Here is an 18,811-nt window from a genome sequence, read left to right on the forward strand (position 1 = left end):
TCTTGGAGTCTGTGAGTCTGCTGCCATTTTGTTCTTTCAGTTTTGCTTCATTGTTACACTCCACAAATGAGGGAAATCATTTGGCATTTGTCTTTCTCCACCTGGCTTATTTCACTGAGCATAATGTCATCCAGCTCCATCCATGTTATTGCAAATGGTAGGATTTGTTTCTTTCTTATGGCTGAATAGTATTCCATTTTGTATATGTACCACATCTTCTTTATCCATTCATCTACTGATGGACACTTAGGTTGCTTCCATATCTTGGCTATTGTAAAAAGTGCTGCAATAAACATAGGGGTGCATATATATTTTTGAATATGAGAAGTTGTATGCTTTGGGTAAATTCCAAGGAGTGGGATTCCTGGGTCAAATGGTATTTCTATTTTTATTTTTCTGAGGAACCTCCATATTGCTTTCCACAATGGTTGAACTAATTTACATTCCCACCAGCAGTGTAGGAGGGTTCCCCTTACCCCGCATCCTCACCAACATTTGTTGTTCTTAGTCTTTTCGATGCTGGCCATCTTTACTGGTGTGAGGTGATATCTCATTGTGGTTTTAATTTGCATTTCCCTGATGACTACTGATGTGGAGCATCTTTTTATGTGCCTGTTGGTCATCTGACTTTCTTCTTTGGAGAACTGTCTCTTCATATCTTCTGCCCATTTGTTAATTGGGTTATTTGCTTTTTGGGTGTTGAGGCATGTAAGTTCTTTATATATTTTGAATGTTAACACCTTGTTGGATATGTCATTTACAAATATATTCTCCCATACTGTAGGATGCATTTTTGTTTTGTTGATGATATCCTTTGCTGTGCAAAAACTTTTTAGTTCAATGTAGCCCTTTGAGTTCATTTTTGTTTTTGTTTCCCTTTCTCAAGGAGATGCATTCAGGAAGAATTTGCTCATGCTTATATTCAGGAGATGCTTACCTATGTTGTCTTCTAAGAGTTTTATGGTTTCATGATTTATATTCAAGTATTTAATCCATTTTGAGTTTACTTTAGTGTATGGGGTTAAACAATAATGCAGTTTCATTCTCTTTCATGTAGCTGTCCAGTTTTGCCAACACCAACTGTTGAAGAGGCTGTCATTTCCCAATTGTATGTCCATGGCTCCTTTATCATATATTAATTGACCATATATGGTTGGGTTTATATCAGGGCTCTCTAGTCTATTCCATTGGTCCATGGGTCTGTTCTTGTGCCAAATTGTCTTGATTACTGTGGCTTTGTAGTAGAGCTCGAAGTTAGGGAGCATAATTTCCCCCACTTTATTCTTCCTTCTCAGAATTGCTTTGGCTATTCAAGATCTTTTGTGGTTCCATATGAATTTTAGAATGATTTTCTCTAGTTCATTGAAGAATGCTGTTGGTATTTTGATAGGAATTGCATTGAATCTATAGATAGCTTTAGACAGCATGGCCGTTTTGACAATATTAATTCTTCCTATCCATGAGCACGGGATGAGTCTCCATTTATTGATATCTTCTTTAATTTCTCTCATTGAGTGTCTTGTAGTTTTCATGGTATAGGTCTTTCACCTCCTTGGTTAGGTTTATTCCTAGGTATTTTATTCTTTTTGATGCTGTTGTGAATGGAATTGTTTTCCTGATTTCTCTTTCTGCTAGTTCACTAGTTCATCGTTAGTATATAGGAATGCCACAGATTTCTGGATATTACTTTTGTATCCTGCAACTTCGCTGAATTCAGATATTAGTTCTAGTAGTTTTGGGGTGGATTCTTTAGGGTTTTTTATGTACAATATCATGTCATCTGCAAACAGGGACAATTTAACTTCTTCCTTGCCAATCTAGATGTCTTTTATTTCTATGTGTTGTCTGACTGTCGTGGCTAGGACATTCAGTACTATGATGAATAGAAGTGGGGAAAGTGGGCATTCTTGTTTTGTTCCTGATCTTAAAGGAGAAGCTTTCAGCTTCTTACTGTTAAGTGTAATGGTGGTTGTGGATTTGTCATATGTGGCCTTTATTATGTTAGGGTACTTGCCCTCTATACCCATTTTGTTGAGAGATTTTATCATGAATGGATGTTGAATTTTGTTGAATGCTTTTTCAGCATCTATGGAGATGATTATGTGTTTTTTGTCCTTCTTTTTGTTGATATGGTGTATGATGTTGATGGATTTTCGAATGTTGTACCATCCTTGTATCCCTGGAATAAATCCCACTTGGTCATGATGATGTTTTTGATGTATTTTTGAATTCGGTTTGCTAATATGTTGCTGAGTATTTTTGCATCTCTGTTCATCAGGGATATTGGTCTGTAATTTTCTTTTTTTGTTGTGTCTTTGCCTGGTTTTGGTATTAGAGTGATGCTGGCCTCATAGAATGAGTTTTGAATTATTCCCTCCTCTTCTACTTTTTGGAAAATTTAAAGGAGAATGGGTATCAGGTCTTCACTAAATGTTTGATAAACTTCAGTGGTGAAGCCATCTGGTCCAATGCCTTTGTTCTTAGGTAGGTTTTTGATTACCACTTCAATTTCTTTACTGGTAATTGGTCTGCTCAGATTTTCTGTTTCTTCTTTGGTCAGCCTTGGAATGTTGTATTTTTCTAGAAAGTTGTCCATTTCTTCTAGTTTATCCAGTTTGTTAGCATATAATTTTTCATAGCATTCTCTAATAATTCTTTTTATTTCTGTAATGTCCATAGTGATTTTTTCTTTCTCATTTCTGATTCTGTTTATGTGAGACTCTCTTTTTTCTTGAAAAGTCTGGATAGGGGTTTATCTATTTTCTTTATTTTCTCGAAGAAGCAGCTCTTTCGTTCATTGATTGTTTCTATTATTTTATTCTTCTCGATTTTATTTATTTCTGCTCTAATCTTTATTGTGTCCCTCCTTCCACTGACTTTGGGCCTCATTTGTTGTTCTTTTTCTAGTTTAATTTATTGTGAGTTTAGACTTCTTATATGGGATTGTTCTTTCTTGAGGTAGGCCTGTATTGCAATATACTTTCTTTTTAGCACATCCTTGGCTGCATCCCACAGATTTTGTGGTGTTGATTTATTGCTGTCATTTGCCTCCACATTTTGCTTGATCTCTGTTTTTATTTTGTCATTGATCCATTGGTTATTTAGGAGCATGTTGTGAAGCCTCCATGTGTCTGTGGGATTTTTCATTTTCTTTGAGTAATTTATTTCTAGTTTCATAACCTTGTGGTCTGACAAACTGGTTAGTACAATTTCAACCTTTTTGAATTTCCTGAGGCTCCTTTTGTGGCCTAGTATATGATCTATTCTTGAAAATGTTCCATGTGCCCTTGAGAAGAATGTGTATTCTGTTGCATTTGGGTGTAGAGTTCTGTAGATGACTGTTAGGTCCATCTGTTCTATTGTGTTGTTCAGTGCCTCTGTCTCCTTACTTATCTTCTGTCTGGTTGATCTGTCCTTCAGAGTGAGTGGAGTGTTGAAGTCTCCTAGAATGAATGCATTGCATTCTATTTCCCCTTTTAATTTTGTTAGTATTTCTTTCACATATGTGGGTGCTCCTGTGTTGGGAGCATAGATATTTATAATGGTTACAACTTGTTGGATTGACCCCTTTATCATTATGTAATGTCCTTCTTTGTCTCTTGTGACTCTCTTTGTTTTGAAGTCTATTTTGTCTGATACAAGTACTGCAACTCCTGCTTTTTTCTCTCTGTTAGTTTCATGAAATATCTTTTTCCATCCCTTCACTTTTTGTCTGTGTATGTCTTTGGGTTTAAAGTGAGTCTCTTGTAGGCAGCATATAGATAGGTCTTGTTTTTTTATCCATTCAGTGACTCTGTGTCTTTTGATGGGTGCATTCAGTCCATTCACATTTAGGGTGATTATCGATAGGTATGTACTTATTGCCATTGCAGGCTTTAGATTCATGGTTACCAAGGTTCAAGGTTAACTTCCTTACTATCTAAGAGTCTAACTTAACTCACTTAATATGCTGTTACAAACACAATCTAAAGGTTCTTTTCTTTTTCTCCTCCTTTTTCTTCCTCCTCCATTCTTTATATATTAGGTATCATATTCTGTATTCTTTGTCTATCCCTTGACTAACTTTGGGGATAGTTAATTTAATTTTGCATTTGTTTAGTAATTAGCTGTTCTCCTTTCTTTACTGTGGTTTTATTTCCTCTGGTGACAGCTATTAAACCTTAGGAACACTTCCACCTATAGCAGTCCCTCCAAAATGAACTGTAGAGATGGTTTGTGGGAGGTAAATTATCTCAGCTTTTCTTATCTGGAAATTGTTTAATCCCTCCTTTAAATTTAAATGATAATCTTGCCAGATAATGTAATCTTGGTTCCAGGCCCTTCTGCTTCATGGCATTAAATACATCATGCCACTCCCTTCTGGCCTGTAAGGTTTCTGCTAAGAAGTCAGAATTTAGCCTGATGGGCTTACCTTTGAATGTGATCTTATTTCTCTCTCTGGCTGCTTTTAATAGTCTGTTCTTATCCTTGATCTTTGCCAATTTTATTACTGCATGTTTTGGTGTTCTCTTCCTTGGGTCTCTTGTGTTGGGAGATCTGTGGATCTCCATGGCCTGAGAGACTATCTCCTTCCCCAGACTGGGAACTTTTCAGCAATTACCTTCTTAAAGACACTTTCTAACTTTCTCTCCCTTTCTCTCTTCTTCTTGCACCCCTGTAATGCGAATATTGTTCCAACTGGATTGGTCACACAGTTCTCTCAGTATTCTTTCATTCTTAGGGATCCTTTTTTCTCTCTGTGCCTCAGCTTCTTTGTATTCCTCTTTTCTAGTTTCTATTTCATTTATCATCTCCTCCACCATATCCAACCTGCTTTTAATACCCTCCATTGTGCTCTTCAGCAATTTGATCTCCAACCAGAATTCATTCCTGAGTTCTTGGGTATCTTTCCATACCTCCATTAGTATGTTGATGATTTTTATTTTGAACTCCCTTTGAAGAAGAGTCATAAGGTCCATGTCATTTAAATCTTTCTCCAGAGTTATATTAATTTTACTCTGAACCAGGTTCCTTTGGCATTTCATATTTGTATATGGCACCCTCTAGTGTCTGGAAGCTCTACTCTCTGGAACTGCTCAGCCCCTGAAGCACTGTCAGGGTTCACTGGGGAGTGAGATTGGTGTCTGAGGGGAGGAAAGAGTTGTTTCCTGCTTCCTGGCTACTATGCCTGTCTCCACTGCCTGAACCAGTGGACCGAGCACACAGGTATAAGCTTTTGTCCCAGAGCATCCAGATATGGGTCCCTGCTTTCCACAAGTGGCTAGAATCTCAGTCTCTCCAGGAATTCTGTGTGTCTTAGCTTTCCAACACCGTAATCATGTGGATATCATGAAAGCACCATGAAATGTAGGTTTGTGCTCCCAGAGCAGATCTCGGAGTTAGGTATTCAGCAGACCCAGGCCTCTGCTCCCTCCCCACTCAGTTTGTCTTCCTCCCGCCAGTGAGCTGGGGTGTGGGAAAGGCTTGGGTCCCGCCAGGCCACAGCTTTGATATGTTACCCTTTTCCGTGAGGTCTACTCTTTTCTCCAGATGTATGCAATCTGGTGCAGTCCTCTTTCCTGTTGCTCTCTCAGGATTAGTTGCAACAACTGTATTTTCGAATTGTATGCAGTTTTAGGAGGAAGCCTCTGTCTCACCTCTCATGCCACTGTCTTTAACCCCCTCTCCTTCTGTTGATGGAATTTTTAATATTGTACCATCCTTACATCTCTGGAATAAATCCCCTTGATCATGATGATCTTTTTGATGTATTTTTAAATTTGATTTGCTAATATTTTGTTGAGGAATTTTGCATCCATATTCATCAGGGATATTGGTCTGTAATTTTCTTTTTTTATGGTGTTGTAACCTGATTTTGATATTAGAGTGATGCTGGCCTCATAGAATGAGTTTGGAAGTACTCCCTCTGTTCTAATTTTTGGAAAACTTAAAGGAGGATGGATATTAGATCTTCACTAAATATTTGATAAAATTCAGTGGTGAAACCGTCTGGTCCAGGGAATTTGTTCTTAGGTAGGTTTTTAATTACCAATTCAATTTTGTTGCTAGTAATTGATCTGCTTAAATTTTGTTTCTTCTTGGGTCACTCTTGGAAGGTTGTATTTTTCTAGAAAGTTGTCCATTCTTCTAGGTTATCCAATTTGTTAGCATATAATTTTTCATAGTATTCTCTGATATTTCTTTGTGTTTCCATGGGTGTCCATAGTGCTTTTTTGGTTCTCATTTCTGATTCTGTTTTGCATGTAAACTCTCTCTCTCTTTTTTTTTTTTATAAGTCTGTCTAGGGGTTTATCCATTTTTTTAATTTTCTCAAAGTATCAGCTCCTGGTTTCATTGTTCTCAATTTTATTTATTTCTGTTATGATCACTTTCATGTTCCTCCTTCTACTGACTTTCGGCTTCATTTGTTCTTATTTTTCTAGTTTCATTAACTGAGTTTCAACTGTTCATTTGGGATTGTTCTCTCTTGAGATAAGCCTGTATTACAATATATTTTCCTCTAAGAATGGCCTTCACTGCATCCAACACGTTTTGGAGTGTTATTTTTTCATTTGTCTCCATATATTTCTTGATCTCTGTTTTTTATTTGGTCATTTATCCATTGAATATTTAAGAGCATGATGTTAAGCCTCCATGTATTTGTGGGCTTTTTTGTTTTCTTTGTGTAATTTGTTGCCAGTTTCATACCTTTGTGGTCTGAGAAACTGGTTGGCACAATTTCATTCCATCTGAATTTACTGAGATTCTTTTCTGGCCTAGTATGTGATATACTCTGGAAAATGTTCAATGTGCTTTTGAGAAGGACATGTATCCTGCCGTTTTTGGGTGAACTGTTTGGTAGATGTCTGTTAGGTCCATCTGTTCTAATTTGTTGTTCAGTGCCTCTGTCTCCTTACTTATTTTCTATCTGGTTGATCTTTACTTTGGAATGAGTGGTGTGTTGAAGTCTGCTAAAATGAGTGCATTGCATTCATTTCCCCTTTAATTCTGTTGGTATTTGTTTCACATATTTAGGTGCTCCTATATTGGGTATGTATATATTTATAATGGTTATATCCTCTTGTTGTACTGACTCCTTTGTCATTATGTAATGTGCTTCTTTGTGTTACTTTCCTTGTTTTGAAGTCTATTTTGTCTGATATAAGTACAGCAACCCCTGCTTTTTTCTCCCTATGATATGCATGAAATATTTTTTTCCATCCCATCACTTTTAGTCTGTGTATGTCTTTGGGTTTGAAGTGAGTCTCTTGTAGGCAGAATATAGATGGATCTTCTTTTATATCCATTCTGTAACTCTATTTCTTTTGATTGTGCATTCAATCCATTTACATTTAGGGTGATTATTGGTAGATATGTACTTATTGCTATTGAAGGCTCTAGATTCATGGTTACCAAAGGTTAAAGGGCAGCTTCTTTACTACCTAGCACTCTACCTTAACTCACGTATTATACTATTTCAAACATAATCTAAAGGTTCTTTTTTCCTTCCTTCTTTTTCTTCCTCCTGCACTCTATATTTCAGGTGTCATATTCTGTATTCTTTCTGTATCTCTTGACTGACTTTGTGGATAGTTTATTTTATTTTCTATTTGGTTAGTAATTAATTGGTCTACTTCCTTTACTGTGTTTTTATTTTCTGTGGTGACAATTATTTAGCCTTAGCAGTCCCTTTAAAATACACTTTAGAAATCATTTTTGGAAAGTAACTTCCCTCAACTTTTGCTTATCTGAACATTGTTTAATCCCTCCTTCAAATTTAAATGATAATCTTTCCAAGTAGAGTATTCATGGTTGGAGGGCCTTCTGTTTCATTGCATTAAATATATCATGCCACTCTCTCTGGCCTGTAAGGTTTCTGCTGAGAAATCTGATGATAGCCTGATGGGTTTTCCTTTGTACATGATCTTTTTTCTATTTCTGGCTTCTTTTAATACTCTGTCTTTGTCATTTTAATTATTAAATGTCTTGGTGTGGTCTTCTTAGAGTCAACTGTGTTGGGAAATCTGTGCACTTCCAATGCCTGAGAGATTATTTTCTTCCCCAGATTGGGATTTCAACAATTATTTCCTCAAAAATAATTTCTGTCCTTTTTTCTCTCTCTTCTTCTTCTAGTACTCCTAGAATACAAATATTGTTCCTTTTGGATTGGTTGCACAGTTTTCTTTTTATTCTTCCATTCTTAGATATCCTTTATTCTCTCTGTGTCTCAGCTTCTTTTTTCCCTGTCCTCTAATTTCTGTTTCATTTACTGTATCCTCTATCTCATCTAATCTGCTTCTAAGTCCCTCCATTGTATGTTTCATTCCAGATACTGTATTTTTCCATTTCTATCTCTTTCTTGAAGTCCTCCCTGAGATCTTGAATATTTTTCTGCAGCTCCAGGAGCATGTTTATGCTATTCATTTTGAAGTCTTTATCAAGAAATTGGTGACTTCAGTTGCATTTAGCCCTTTGTCTGGTGTTTGTGGGAACCTTGTTTGTACAAAATTTTTTTGCTGTTCCATATTTCTACTGATTACTGTGGAATAAAAATTTTGTGTAGTGGCTCTCTCTTGTGCCCATAAGCTCTACTCTCTGTAAAGTGCCCAGCACCTGGAGCAATGGCAGTGGTCACAGGTGCGGTGCCAGCACCTGCCAGGAGGAAAGAGTACTTTCCTGCTTCTTGGCAGCAGTGCCTGCCTGCACTGCCAGGTCCAGTTGGCCAAGTTTGCTGGGAGGAGCATCTGCATTACACTCATGTACCTGCCATAGGCAGGGCCATCCTCCGGCTGGCCAGGCACAATGGTGGGGGCAGAAGGTCTGTTGACCGGTGCCTGCTGGGAGGAAGGAACAGCAGGCCATGTATCGCAGTGGGATGCCTTCATGCTGTGTTGCCATCCTGTGGGATAGAGTGTCTGAAACTCCTGAAAGTTCCCAACATGCCCAGCTGAGTGTGCTGGGACAATTTTGTCCCCCTGTCCTTTCTCCTGATTAGCAAGCTGTGTGTAATCCCTGCCCTCTCACTGTTGGGAAGTCTTTCAAAGTGCCTACCTTTCTTTTGTCCTGGAGCATCAGGTTGTTTGTACCTGTTGTCCACAAGTGGCTTGAATCTCAGTCTTTCCAAGTATTTCACCTGTCTTTGCATTCCAACCCCTCTGTTATCCAGAGTACCATGTAATGTGGGTTCATGCTTCTGGAGCAGATGTCCAAGGGTGGATGTTTAGCAGTCCTGGTCTTCTTCCTCCTGCCAGTGAGCAGGGGTTGGGGGATGACTTGGGTTCTGCTGGATCACAGCTTTGTTACTTTCCCCTGTTCTGCAAAGTCTTCTCTTTTCCCCACATGTAGGCTGTCTGTTAGAGTCTTCTTTCTGGTCACTCTTTCAGGATTAGTTGTATTTGCTCTATTTTCGTGTTATATGTGGTTTTGGGAGGAGATTTCTGACTCACTTCTCATGCCACCATATTTTTCTCCATCCTCCTCTTTTTCACGTATTGTGGCCAAACAAAATGTACCCTTTTTTGTAAGTTATCCAATTCAGTGGTGTATAATTGTTCTTTATAGTCTCATGATTCATTGTATTTACCTATCATATCAGGTATAATATTTCCTCTTTCACTTATGACTTTTTTATTTTAATGTTCTTTCTCTTTTTTAGTTTAGCTGAAGGATGCTCAACTTTCCTAATCTTTGAAAAAGAAACTCTTACTTTTGTTGAATATTTATATTGTTTATCTATTCTCTATTAGATTTATTTCAGATCTAGTCTTATTTAATTTCTTCTGCTAATTTAGGCTTAGTTTGTTCTTCCAGTAGTTTCTTGGCATATATTAGATAATTTATTTGAGATCATTCTTATTTTTTAAAGTATATATTTATTCCTATGAAATTCTGTCTTAGTACTGTTTTGTTGCATCCCATTGGCTTTTAGTATGTTGTGTCTAATTTCCTTTTCTGATGATTTCCAGGTTACCATTTTGATTTGTCCTTTCAGTCACAAACCATCAGCTATTCGAGACTTTGTTGTTTAATTTCCACATATCTGTGAATATTCTAGTTTTTCTTCTGCTATCAATTTCTACTTTCATCATATTGCAATTAGAAAAAGTACTCGGTATTATTTCAATATTTTAATCATTAAAGACTTGTTATATGATTGCAGATATGGTCTATCATGGAAAATGATCCATGAGCACTATAGAAAAATCTGTATTCAGCTGCTGTGGGATGGGATGTTCTGCATATGTCTGTTAGGCCCATTTGTTCAGTAGTGTTCAATTCTTCAGCTGCCTATTGATCTTCTGTCTGTATGTTCTATCCATTATTGAAGGTGTTGAACCTTATTACTCTGTGTTGCTGTCTATTTCTCCCTCTTTTGCATTAATGTTTACTTCAGATATTTGGGTGCTCAGATATTGAAAATGAGACATATCCAGAATTATAGATACATGTTGGGTTAACAATTTGAGGTTATTAATGTGAGACATGGTCCTTGGAAATCACCTGGACTGAGTATTTTTTTCCAATTTTATTTCTAGGTAAGTCTAAGTATGGCCAGGGAGGACTCTCTATGTTTAAACAAACAGAACAAAACCAAGAATAATAGAAACAGTTTGAAATTTCAGAATAAGAGAATTTTGTTCTTCATATGAGTAGCAAACAAAAGTTTCTAAATATTTCATGGCTTGTTAAATACCTCCTTTAATTATGAGAATCTAAGATTAAAGTTTTTTTTTCAGACATAGATACTCAAAGATATAGCTTTTACCATATATGTTACTATGTTGAATCAATCTTAAATCTCTGTAGAAGGAGCCACTAATAATAATTTTTTGAGAAAAATACTTTCAGAATGTGGTTGCAAATTTGTTTGGTCTTCACTCCATGGACAATATGGTTGAGAAAAGGAGGGACTAAAGGTAAAGGTTTGCTAAGAGAATATGAACAAAAGGTAGAATGTGGGAACCAATCCTGTGAGAGAAGAAAGTAAAGAAAGTAAGGAGGTAAAACTGTAGGAAGACACAAGTATGGGCAATACATGTATTAAGGACTTCAATTGTGTCTCTTTATCAGGCAAATGAAATACAATGATAAAGATCTGAACATACGACAAGAGATAAATGACAAACCCTAAGATGGTGAAGGCAACAAATAAACCATAGATCTTATTGATCTGGATATCTTCAGTAGCCAGCTTCACAATGTTCATGTGCTCACAGTAAGAGTGATAGACGCATGTAGTTTGGTAGAATTTGACATCTGATAAACACCAGGCATGGTGCTCCAAGAATGGCAGCCCTGAGTGTCACCCCAACTTCAGTGTGATTGAAGAACTATTGGCAGAAGGTGGTGGCATGTCTCGAGGGCTCACAGATGGCCACATAGCAACCTACAACCATTATCAGTGGGACAACTGATTCACTTGCCTGGAATGAGTGAACAAGCCACATCTGTACAAGGCAGGCTGCAAAAGAAATCTCTGCCCCCCCAGAAAATGCCTAATGTTTTGGGAAGAATACAGATACTGAGTGCAATATGTGTCACCCTAATATGGTCAAAAATATGTACATGGGTTTATGGAGTCATTTACATATGTGATTATCATGTACCCAGGTAGGATCCACAACACTGTAGGTGAGGGATGCCATGCACTATGATGATGGAAAACTAGCTATCATCCTGGAAATTTCATGACACAATATAATAGAAAACTCAAGCATTACAAATCACATGAATTTTTTAATAACTTCTTATATTTAGTCATTAGAGATTGTTACTCTTGCAAAAAGAAGAAAGTATGAAGGCATTAGTCACAATGGATTTTAAGAACAGAATATTTTTAGCACATGAATGCGAATCTGCTTGGTTTTTGCACCATAGACAAGTGGATTGAGCAATGGAGGGACCAGCAAGTACAAGCTAGAAAAGAGGATATGGATGTAAGGGGGAACATGGGATCCAAACCTGTGTGTGAAGAAAGAGAAGAAGGCAAGGAAGTAGAGCTGGAGGAAGACACAAATGTGAGGGATGCAAGTATTAAATGCTTTCAACCTAGCCTCCTTCTGGGGCAAATGAAAAACGGTGATAAATATGTGTGCATAGGACAATGTGATAAAAGTAAGGTCAAAGCATACTACAGTGAAGGCCACAAACAAGCCATAGATTTTGTTGATGCGGACGTTTTCTGCAGCCAGTTTCACAATGGCCATATGCTCACAGTAGGAGTGAGAGATGACTGTTGTAAGATAAAATTGAAACCGGCACTTTATCAGTGCTATGGAAGGGGCCACAAGAATGGCTGCCCTGAGTGTTACCACAGCCCCTATTTGGGTGACTAGCTGGTGGGTGAAGATGGCTGCATGTCTTAGTGGATAGCAGATGGCCACATAACGGTCCAGGGCCATGGCCAGCAGGATGCCTGACTCTATGCACTGAAATGTGTGGATGAGGCACATTTGAAGCAAGCAGGAATCAAAATAAATCTCTGGCACATGAAACCAGAAGATGCTAAGCATCTTGGGCACAATGCTGGTGGCAAGTACAATGTCTGTGACTCCCAGCATGCCGAGGAAAATGTATATGGGCTCGTGGAGGCTGCGCTCTGTTTTGATGATGATGAGAAGCAAGGAATTTCCAATCATGGCAACAAGGTACATGGCACAGAACGGGATGCCAATCCAGCCCTGCACAGACTCTAGGCCTGGGATCCCAATCAGGGTGAGCACAGGAGGCATGAAGACAGTCCTGTTGGAAATGATCATCATGTCCCTGGCAACCTGGATGCAAACAAAGTAAGATCGTGAGTGGCACTGTTCCTCTACTTCATATTTTCATCCAAAGACGTAGCGATCCTGTTTATTTTTGTAGAACTCTAAGGTCATATCATATATCTCTTTCATATTATTGATTGGAAAGGACAGCTCCATAGATATGCATCACTGTTTTCAGGGAGGGCAGCACAAACACTGTTAACAGCAAGTTGTTATGTGTATGTCAGGTGACTGCATTAGAAGCAGTCTAATCACATGGGGAAGAGAATAAGCTGCTGTTCTGTTATTTCTTCTGAACCTACAGACAAAATAATTAGACCTGCTTATTGGGCCTGGAAATTACATTTGAACCAGAGTTTCATGAATCTCTCCATATCTCACCTTCCAGCTACTCCTCCACTGCTCTACTATTTCCAGTGGCCTGTGAGTCAGAAACTGTCAGTCTGGACCAGCAAATTCTCAGATTCTGACCACTACATCAATTTAAAATACTCTCTGTGGAAGAGTATAGAAAAAGTTGGTCCCCAGGAGAATAACTTATTTATGAATATAAGTCTATCTGTATTACCTGGTAGATGTTCTTTCCAAAGAATATGAATGAAGAGCTCTAAAAAGATCCTTTATATCCATGTACTTTCATGAGTAGTGGGGTCTATGTTTATTCCCACATTTCATATTTCTGGTAAACTCTATTTGACTTTCCCTGTATCAGTAACAGTTGAAATCCTCAAAATTAATTGTGTGTTAAAAATAACTGAACTTCTATAATACATATTATAGAGTGCCTGGAGGGAGAAACATCAAAGAGGCAAAAGAATCAGGAGCAGGGAAAAGAGAAATCATTTTAAGTGATACAAAATATAGGATAATGGTAAGTGGGCAAGTTGGCTGGAATTAACAACTTTGTTTCATCTGTTTAAATTGTTCAGAGCCATATTACCATAGATTTTGGACAACTGAGGTTCATTAATTCTTAATAATTGTATATGATCAGGAAAACCTGAGTTATTCTGTGAGCTCATGCATAAGAAATTAATAGGAACTAGAGGGATGATAAAATGGAAAAGAAAGACATTTTCTTAAAAGGAGTCAAATACAAAACTAGAATCAAAGCTTGGGCTTCTAGACGTGACTCAGCACAGGGCTGTAGGGCACTGAGAGAACTTAATCTCCTCAATTCGCTGATGACTGAATTTTCTATGAATTTGGGCTATTATACATTATATAAACACTCTCTTCCAATATTACATTTTAAATATTACATGTTTTGAAGCACAAAATCTCAAACCATGCATAGAGAAGTGTTTGTCATTCTGTGAAAAATAGGCTTTGACTTTTTTGTTCATTCTAGACTCTCACTGAATTTCTGTTACAACAGCAAGCCCAGGATCAGCTAACCATGTACTGAATGTCACCACATAGGCAATTAATTCAGAAACAGTTGTGGTTTATGCTGCAAACCTCAAATGATGTAATATAGTCAGCAGGGCGATTCTATGATATGGAGGCTGTGTCAGCTGACAGGTAAAAGCATAGACTCAACTGTCAGTGAAGCCCTTTATTTCCAGTTTACTCCTCAACCCTTAATTATATGACACCACAATCCTTAGGTCACTGATACTTTCTGATAATGGTAAAGTTTTTCTTCTTCAAAGATAATCACTATAAGAACATGAACCCTTTAATAACAATTACATTGTCTTACTTGTTCCAGAGTAAGGAATTGATAGGCGGGCATTACCTGAAAGTACAGACAGTGGTTGGCAGCTAGGAGAGAATATGAGTGAGCACAGGGCTTGCAGAATGGCGGGATATTGTTGGAAAGGCTGGTAATGAAATTTATGGGAGAAAACTTGGGAATAGTGAAACCTTCTGGCCACATTTTGTTGGGAGCTGGTTCTGCTCTTACCAGACATTTGAAGTGTATTGTCAGGTTTCCATATCACTATCGCTCATCACTTACCTTGCCTGAACTCTGTTCTCCTCCTGAGATTCCAGTGTCTTTCCTTGAGTTTTGTGTTCTGTGATGCCTCTTCTGTCTCTCTGCACCCTCTGTGCCAGCACACAGGCAATGGCAGGAACTCTAATCATTTGGTCCTGGGAACACCTGCTGGCAGGTGCACATCTCTGGGACAGCCTTTCATGCTTCTTGTTCTCCTGCCAAACAGACACTCTCCTTCCTTTGTGTGCCTGTCTGAGATCACGCTGGTGTATTCATCCTCCAATCACACTCATAGCAAGGCCTGTAATATTCTGGGCTCAGCATTTGAGTTTGATTTGTACAAGAAAGTTGATAGCCACCAATTTTAGTGTTTCCCAATGAGTATGTGAAGAGGGAAGATTTATGACCATGGATGAGAGATCTCCTCACCACCAGCCCCTACACAAGAGACCCAGCAGATGATAATTAGGCCCTCTGGGTTCATCAACACCTACTATCTGTAATCATTTCGACAATTTACAAAAATCTCTTTGCTTGCCTTTTTTTTTTCTTTCCCCACAGGATAAATGCAGAGAAATTAAATACCCAAGTGTTCTTTTTCTATAACACACACACACACACAGAGACTTGTATCTGTACTTCCACCTGGTTCTGTTTCCCTGGAGAATTATAATAGAGGTTCTGGATAAGCTTAGAAATTATACATAGTAGTGGTAAATGGAAGACAAAGTATCATGTCTTTTTAACATTTTTTAACTGTAAAGGCACAGTTTATTACAAAAGCCAAGTGAACCTGCTAACTAAATCCCAAATGAGATGACTTACCCATCAACTGAGGGCAATACAGATGCCAGACCAGCATTCCCAAGATGGCAGGAAGACTAAGCCAGGAGGGTCTGCACAAACCACTGCAGCTTATGGGAAATCTTCTACCGGGGAGGGTGGAGATGAGAAAAATGCTTCAAGTTGTCCTTAAATTGAACATTTTGATAAGAACTGCAAGGAGTCAAAACCTTCAAGGCAGTATTACCCCCTCTTAGAATGCCAACCCCAAAGTGAGAGAGAAAAGTCAGTTCCTCACCTGATGGTCCATAACACACCATCTTTAAAATGTCTCTTCTTGGGTAAAATTCCTCAAAGGAGGAACAACCTAAAACAGGCACAGTCACAGGGGGGCCATCAGGTGAGAAATTGGGGATCAACAGAGGTGAGGCTTAGAACCTCACCCTCCTGTTTTGAGAGAAATCTTCTGCATCCATGGATGTTTTGTAGCCCTTGTCTAGCTTGGATTGACACTTAGTCTACAGGCACACACCTGATCATCTACATTTGCTCTCTTACAACACTAAACTATGTTTTCTACCTTTATCTTGTATCTACCTACCACTTCAGCATTTTATTAAAAATAATAATAATAAAGAGAGAAATGTGGTATCCACATATAAATCAAGTATAAAAATCAAATGAGTATTCATATTTGAACTGTTTATAGTTCATAATGCATGAGCAAAACCAAAAGCTTCTGTGATGACTGCCCTTGTGATGTTCACCATTAACTTATTCACTATGTAAGAATTTGTTCTCCATGTAAGAACTTGTTCGTTATGCTTCAGAAGATTGGAGATTGATGAAAATTAGGCTTGGGGTGGATTAATGATTGTGCATTGAGCATTGACCCCCCTATACAGAATTTTATTGTTGTTAACAACCATTTGATCAATAAATATGAGAGATGCCCTCACAAAGAAAAAAAATACACACTTCCAATTGTAAAATACACAAATAATCGGGATGTAATGTATAGCATAAGGAATATAGTCAAAATATTGTAACAACTTGGTATGGTGATAGCTGGTACCTAGAATTATCATGTATATAAATGTTGAATCACTGTGTTGTACACCTGAAACTAATGTAATGTAATACTGTGTGTCAACTACCCTTCAATAAAAAATAATTATCTAAAAAAAAATATCAAACAAATATTCATATTTGACCTGATGGTTTATAGTTCATAATGTGTGATCAAAACCGAAAGTTTCTGTAATGACTGCCCTTGTACTGTTCACCATGTAAGAACTTACTCACTATGTAAGAATTTGTTCACCATGTAAGAACTTGTTTGTTATGCTTCAGAAGATTGGAGACTGATGAAAATTAGGCTTGGGGAAGATTAATGATTGTGCATTGAGCATTGAGTCCCCTATACAGAATTTTATTGTTGTTAACAACCATTTGATCAATAAATATGAGAGATGCCCTCTCAAAAAAAAATGTCTCTTCTGAAATCACTACTACTAGGAAATAAGTCCTGAAGATTAAAGCCCTTGAAAATGTTGGTTCAAAATTTGTTCATCGAATTTTTAAACTATAGAATAAATAAAAATGAACACACTAGACAGATGATCAAAGGGAAGAGTAAAGTACATTACAGAAAGAATGTGCAAATAGAAAAAATAACAAGTCTTTGCTAACTGCTGATTATAAGGAGAATTACCTTTCATATGTCAAACTGGTCAAGGTTAAAAATGTCAGCCATATGCAGTGTTTTTGAAAATTCAGGCCAACTATTTCTTTTAGTAATTGTTGACATTAATTTAATCTCCTTGAAGGTGAATTTTGAAGTTTCTAATAATCATTAAAATTCACTTTTACAAAATATAGTTCTGTTTTCAAAGCAATTTATCCTATAATTGTCCTCAGCCAAGTATATCAGATGATAGTGAGTACTGGTTATCCCCTTGTCCTTATAATGACCCACTTGTTTATTCTTTTCCACTTGCAGGTCACAGTTTGGAACTAGTCATGATAAATTGAAGACCACAGTAATTGAACAATCTGGACTCTGGAACAGATATTTTATGGGATATTAACAATTGGATATCATGGGAATATTTTCCAGTTTCACACAATGTCTTCATGTTGGTTTTATGTTCCCATATATTTTCCAGATGATTTTCAGAGCTAGTCATTGTTAGATATACTTCAACCTTCTCTAAATAAGTGTAGAATATTTTTTTTAATTTTTAATTTTGGTATCATTAATATACAATTACATGAGCAACATTGTGGTTACTAGATTCCCCCCATCCTCAAGACCCCACCACATACCCCATTACAGTCACTTTCCATCACTGTAGTGAGATGCTATAGATTCACTGTCTTCTCTGTGTTATACTGCCTTCCCTGTGCCCCTCCCTTACGTTATATGTGCTAATCATAATGCATCTTTGTCCCCTTACCCCTCACTTCCCTCCCATTCTTTCCAGTCCATCTCCCTTTGGTAACCATTAGTCCATTCTTGGGTTCTGTGAGTCTGCTGTTGTTTTGTTCCTTCAGTTTGTTCTTTGTTCTTATACTCCACAGATGAGTGAAATCATTTGATACTTGTCTTTCTCCACCTGGCTTATTTCACTGAGCATAATACTCGCTAGTTCCATGCATGTTACTGCAAATTGTAGGATTTGTTTTCCGCTTGTGGCTGAATAATATTCCACTGGGTATATGTACCACATCTTCTTTATCCATTCATCTACTAATGGACACATAGGTTGCTTCCATTTCTTGGCTATTGTAAATAGTGCTGTGATAAGCATAGGGGTGCACATGTCTTTTTCAAACTGGGCTGCGGCAATCTTAGGGTAAATTCCTAGGAGTGGAATTCGGGTCAAGTGGTGTTTCTGTTTTGAGCATTTTGAGGAACCTCCATACTGCTTTCCACAATGGTTGAACTAATTTACATTCCCACCAGCAGTGTAGGAGGGTTCCCCTTTCTCCACAACCTCACCAACATTTGTTGTTGTTTGTCTTTCGGATGCTGGCCACCCTAACTGGTGTGAGGTGATATCTCATTGTGGTTTTACTTTGCATTTCTTTGATGATTAGTGATGTGGAGCATCTTTTCATGTGCCTGTTGGCCATCTGAATTTCTTTCTTTTCTTTTTTTTTTTGAGAGGGCATCTCTCATATTTATTGATCAAATGGTTGTTAACAGTTAACAACAATAAAATTCTGTACAGGGGACTCAATGCACAATCATTAATCCACCCCAAGCCTAATTCTCATCAGTCTCCTATCTTCTGAAGCACAACGAAAAGTTCTTACATGGTGAACAAATTCTTAC

General features: G+C 37.6%; 1 protein-coding gene and 1 pseudogene across 1 annotated transcript; both read right to left on the reverse strand.

The window, feature by feature from the left end:
• Positions 1-10,794: 10,794 nt before the first annotated feature.
• On the reverse strand, positions 10,795-11,555 carry LOC118933056 (olfactory receptor 52A5-like; annotated as a pseudogene).
• Positions 11,556-11,798: 243 nt separating this feature from the next.
• LOC118933139 (olfactory receptor 52A1-like) lies at positions 11,799-12,737 on the reverse strand. Its single transcript, XM_036927113.1, has one exon. The coding sequence runs from the start codon at positions 12,735-12,737 to the stop codon at positions 11,799-11,801; it is 939 nt and encodes a 312-aa protein (XP_036783008.1).
• Positions 12,738-18,811: the final 6,074 nt, after the last annotated feature.

This window comes from Manis pentadactyla, chromosome 9, assembly GCF_030020395.1.
Source record: "Manis pentadactyla isolate mManPen7 chromosome 9, mManPen7.hap1, whole genome shotgun sequence".
In the NCBI taxonomy this organism is placed as follows: Eukaryota; Metazoa; Chordata; class Mammalia; order Pholidota; family Manidae; genus Manis; species Manis pentadactyla.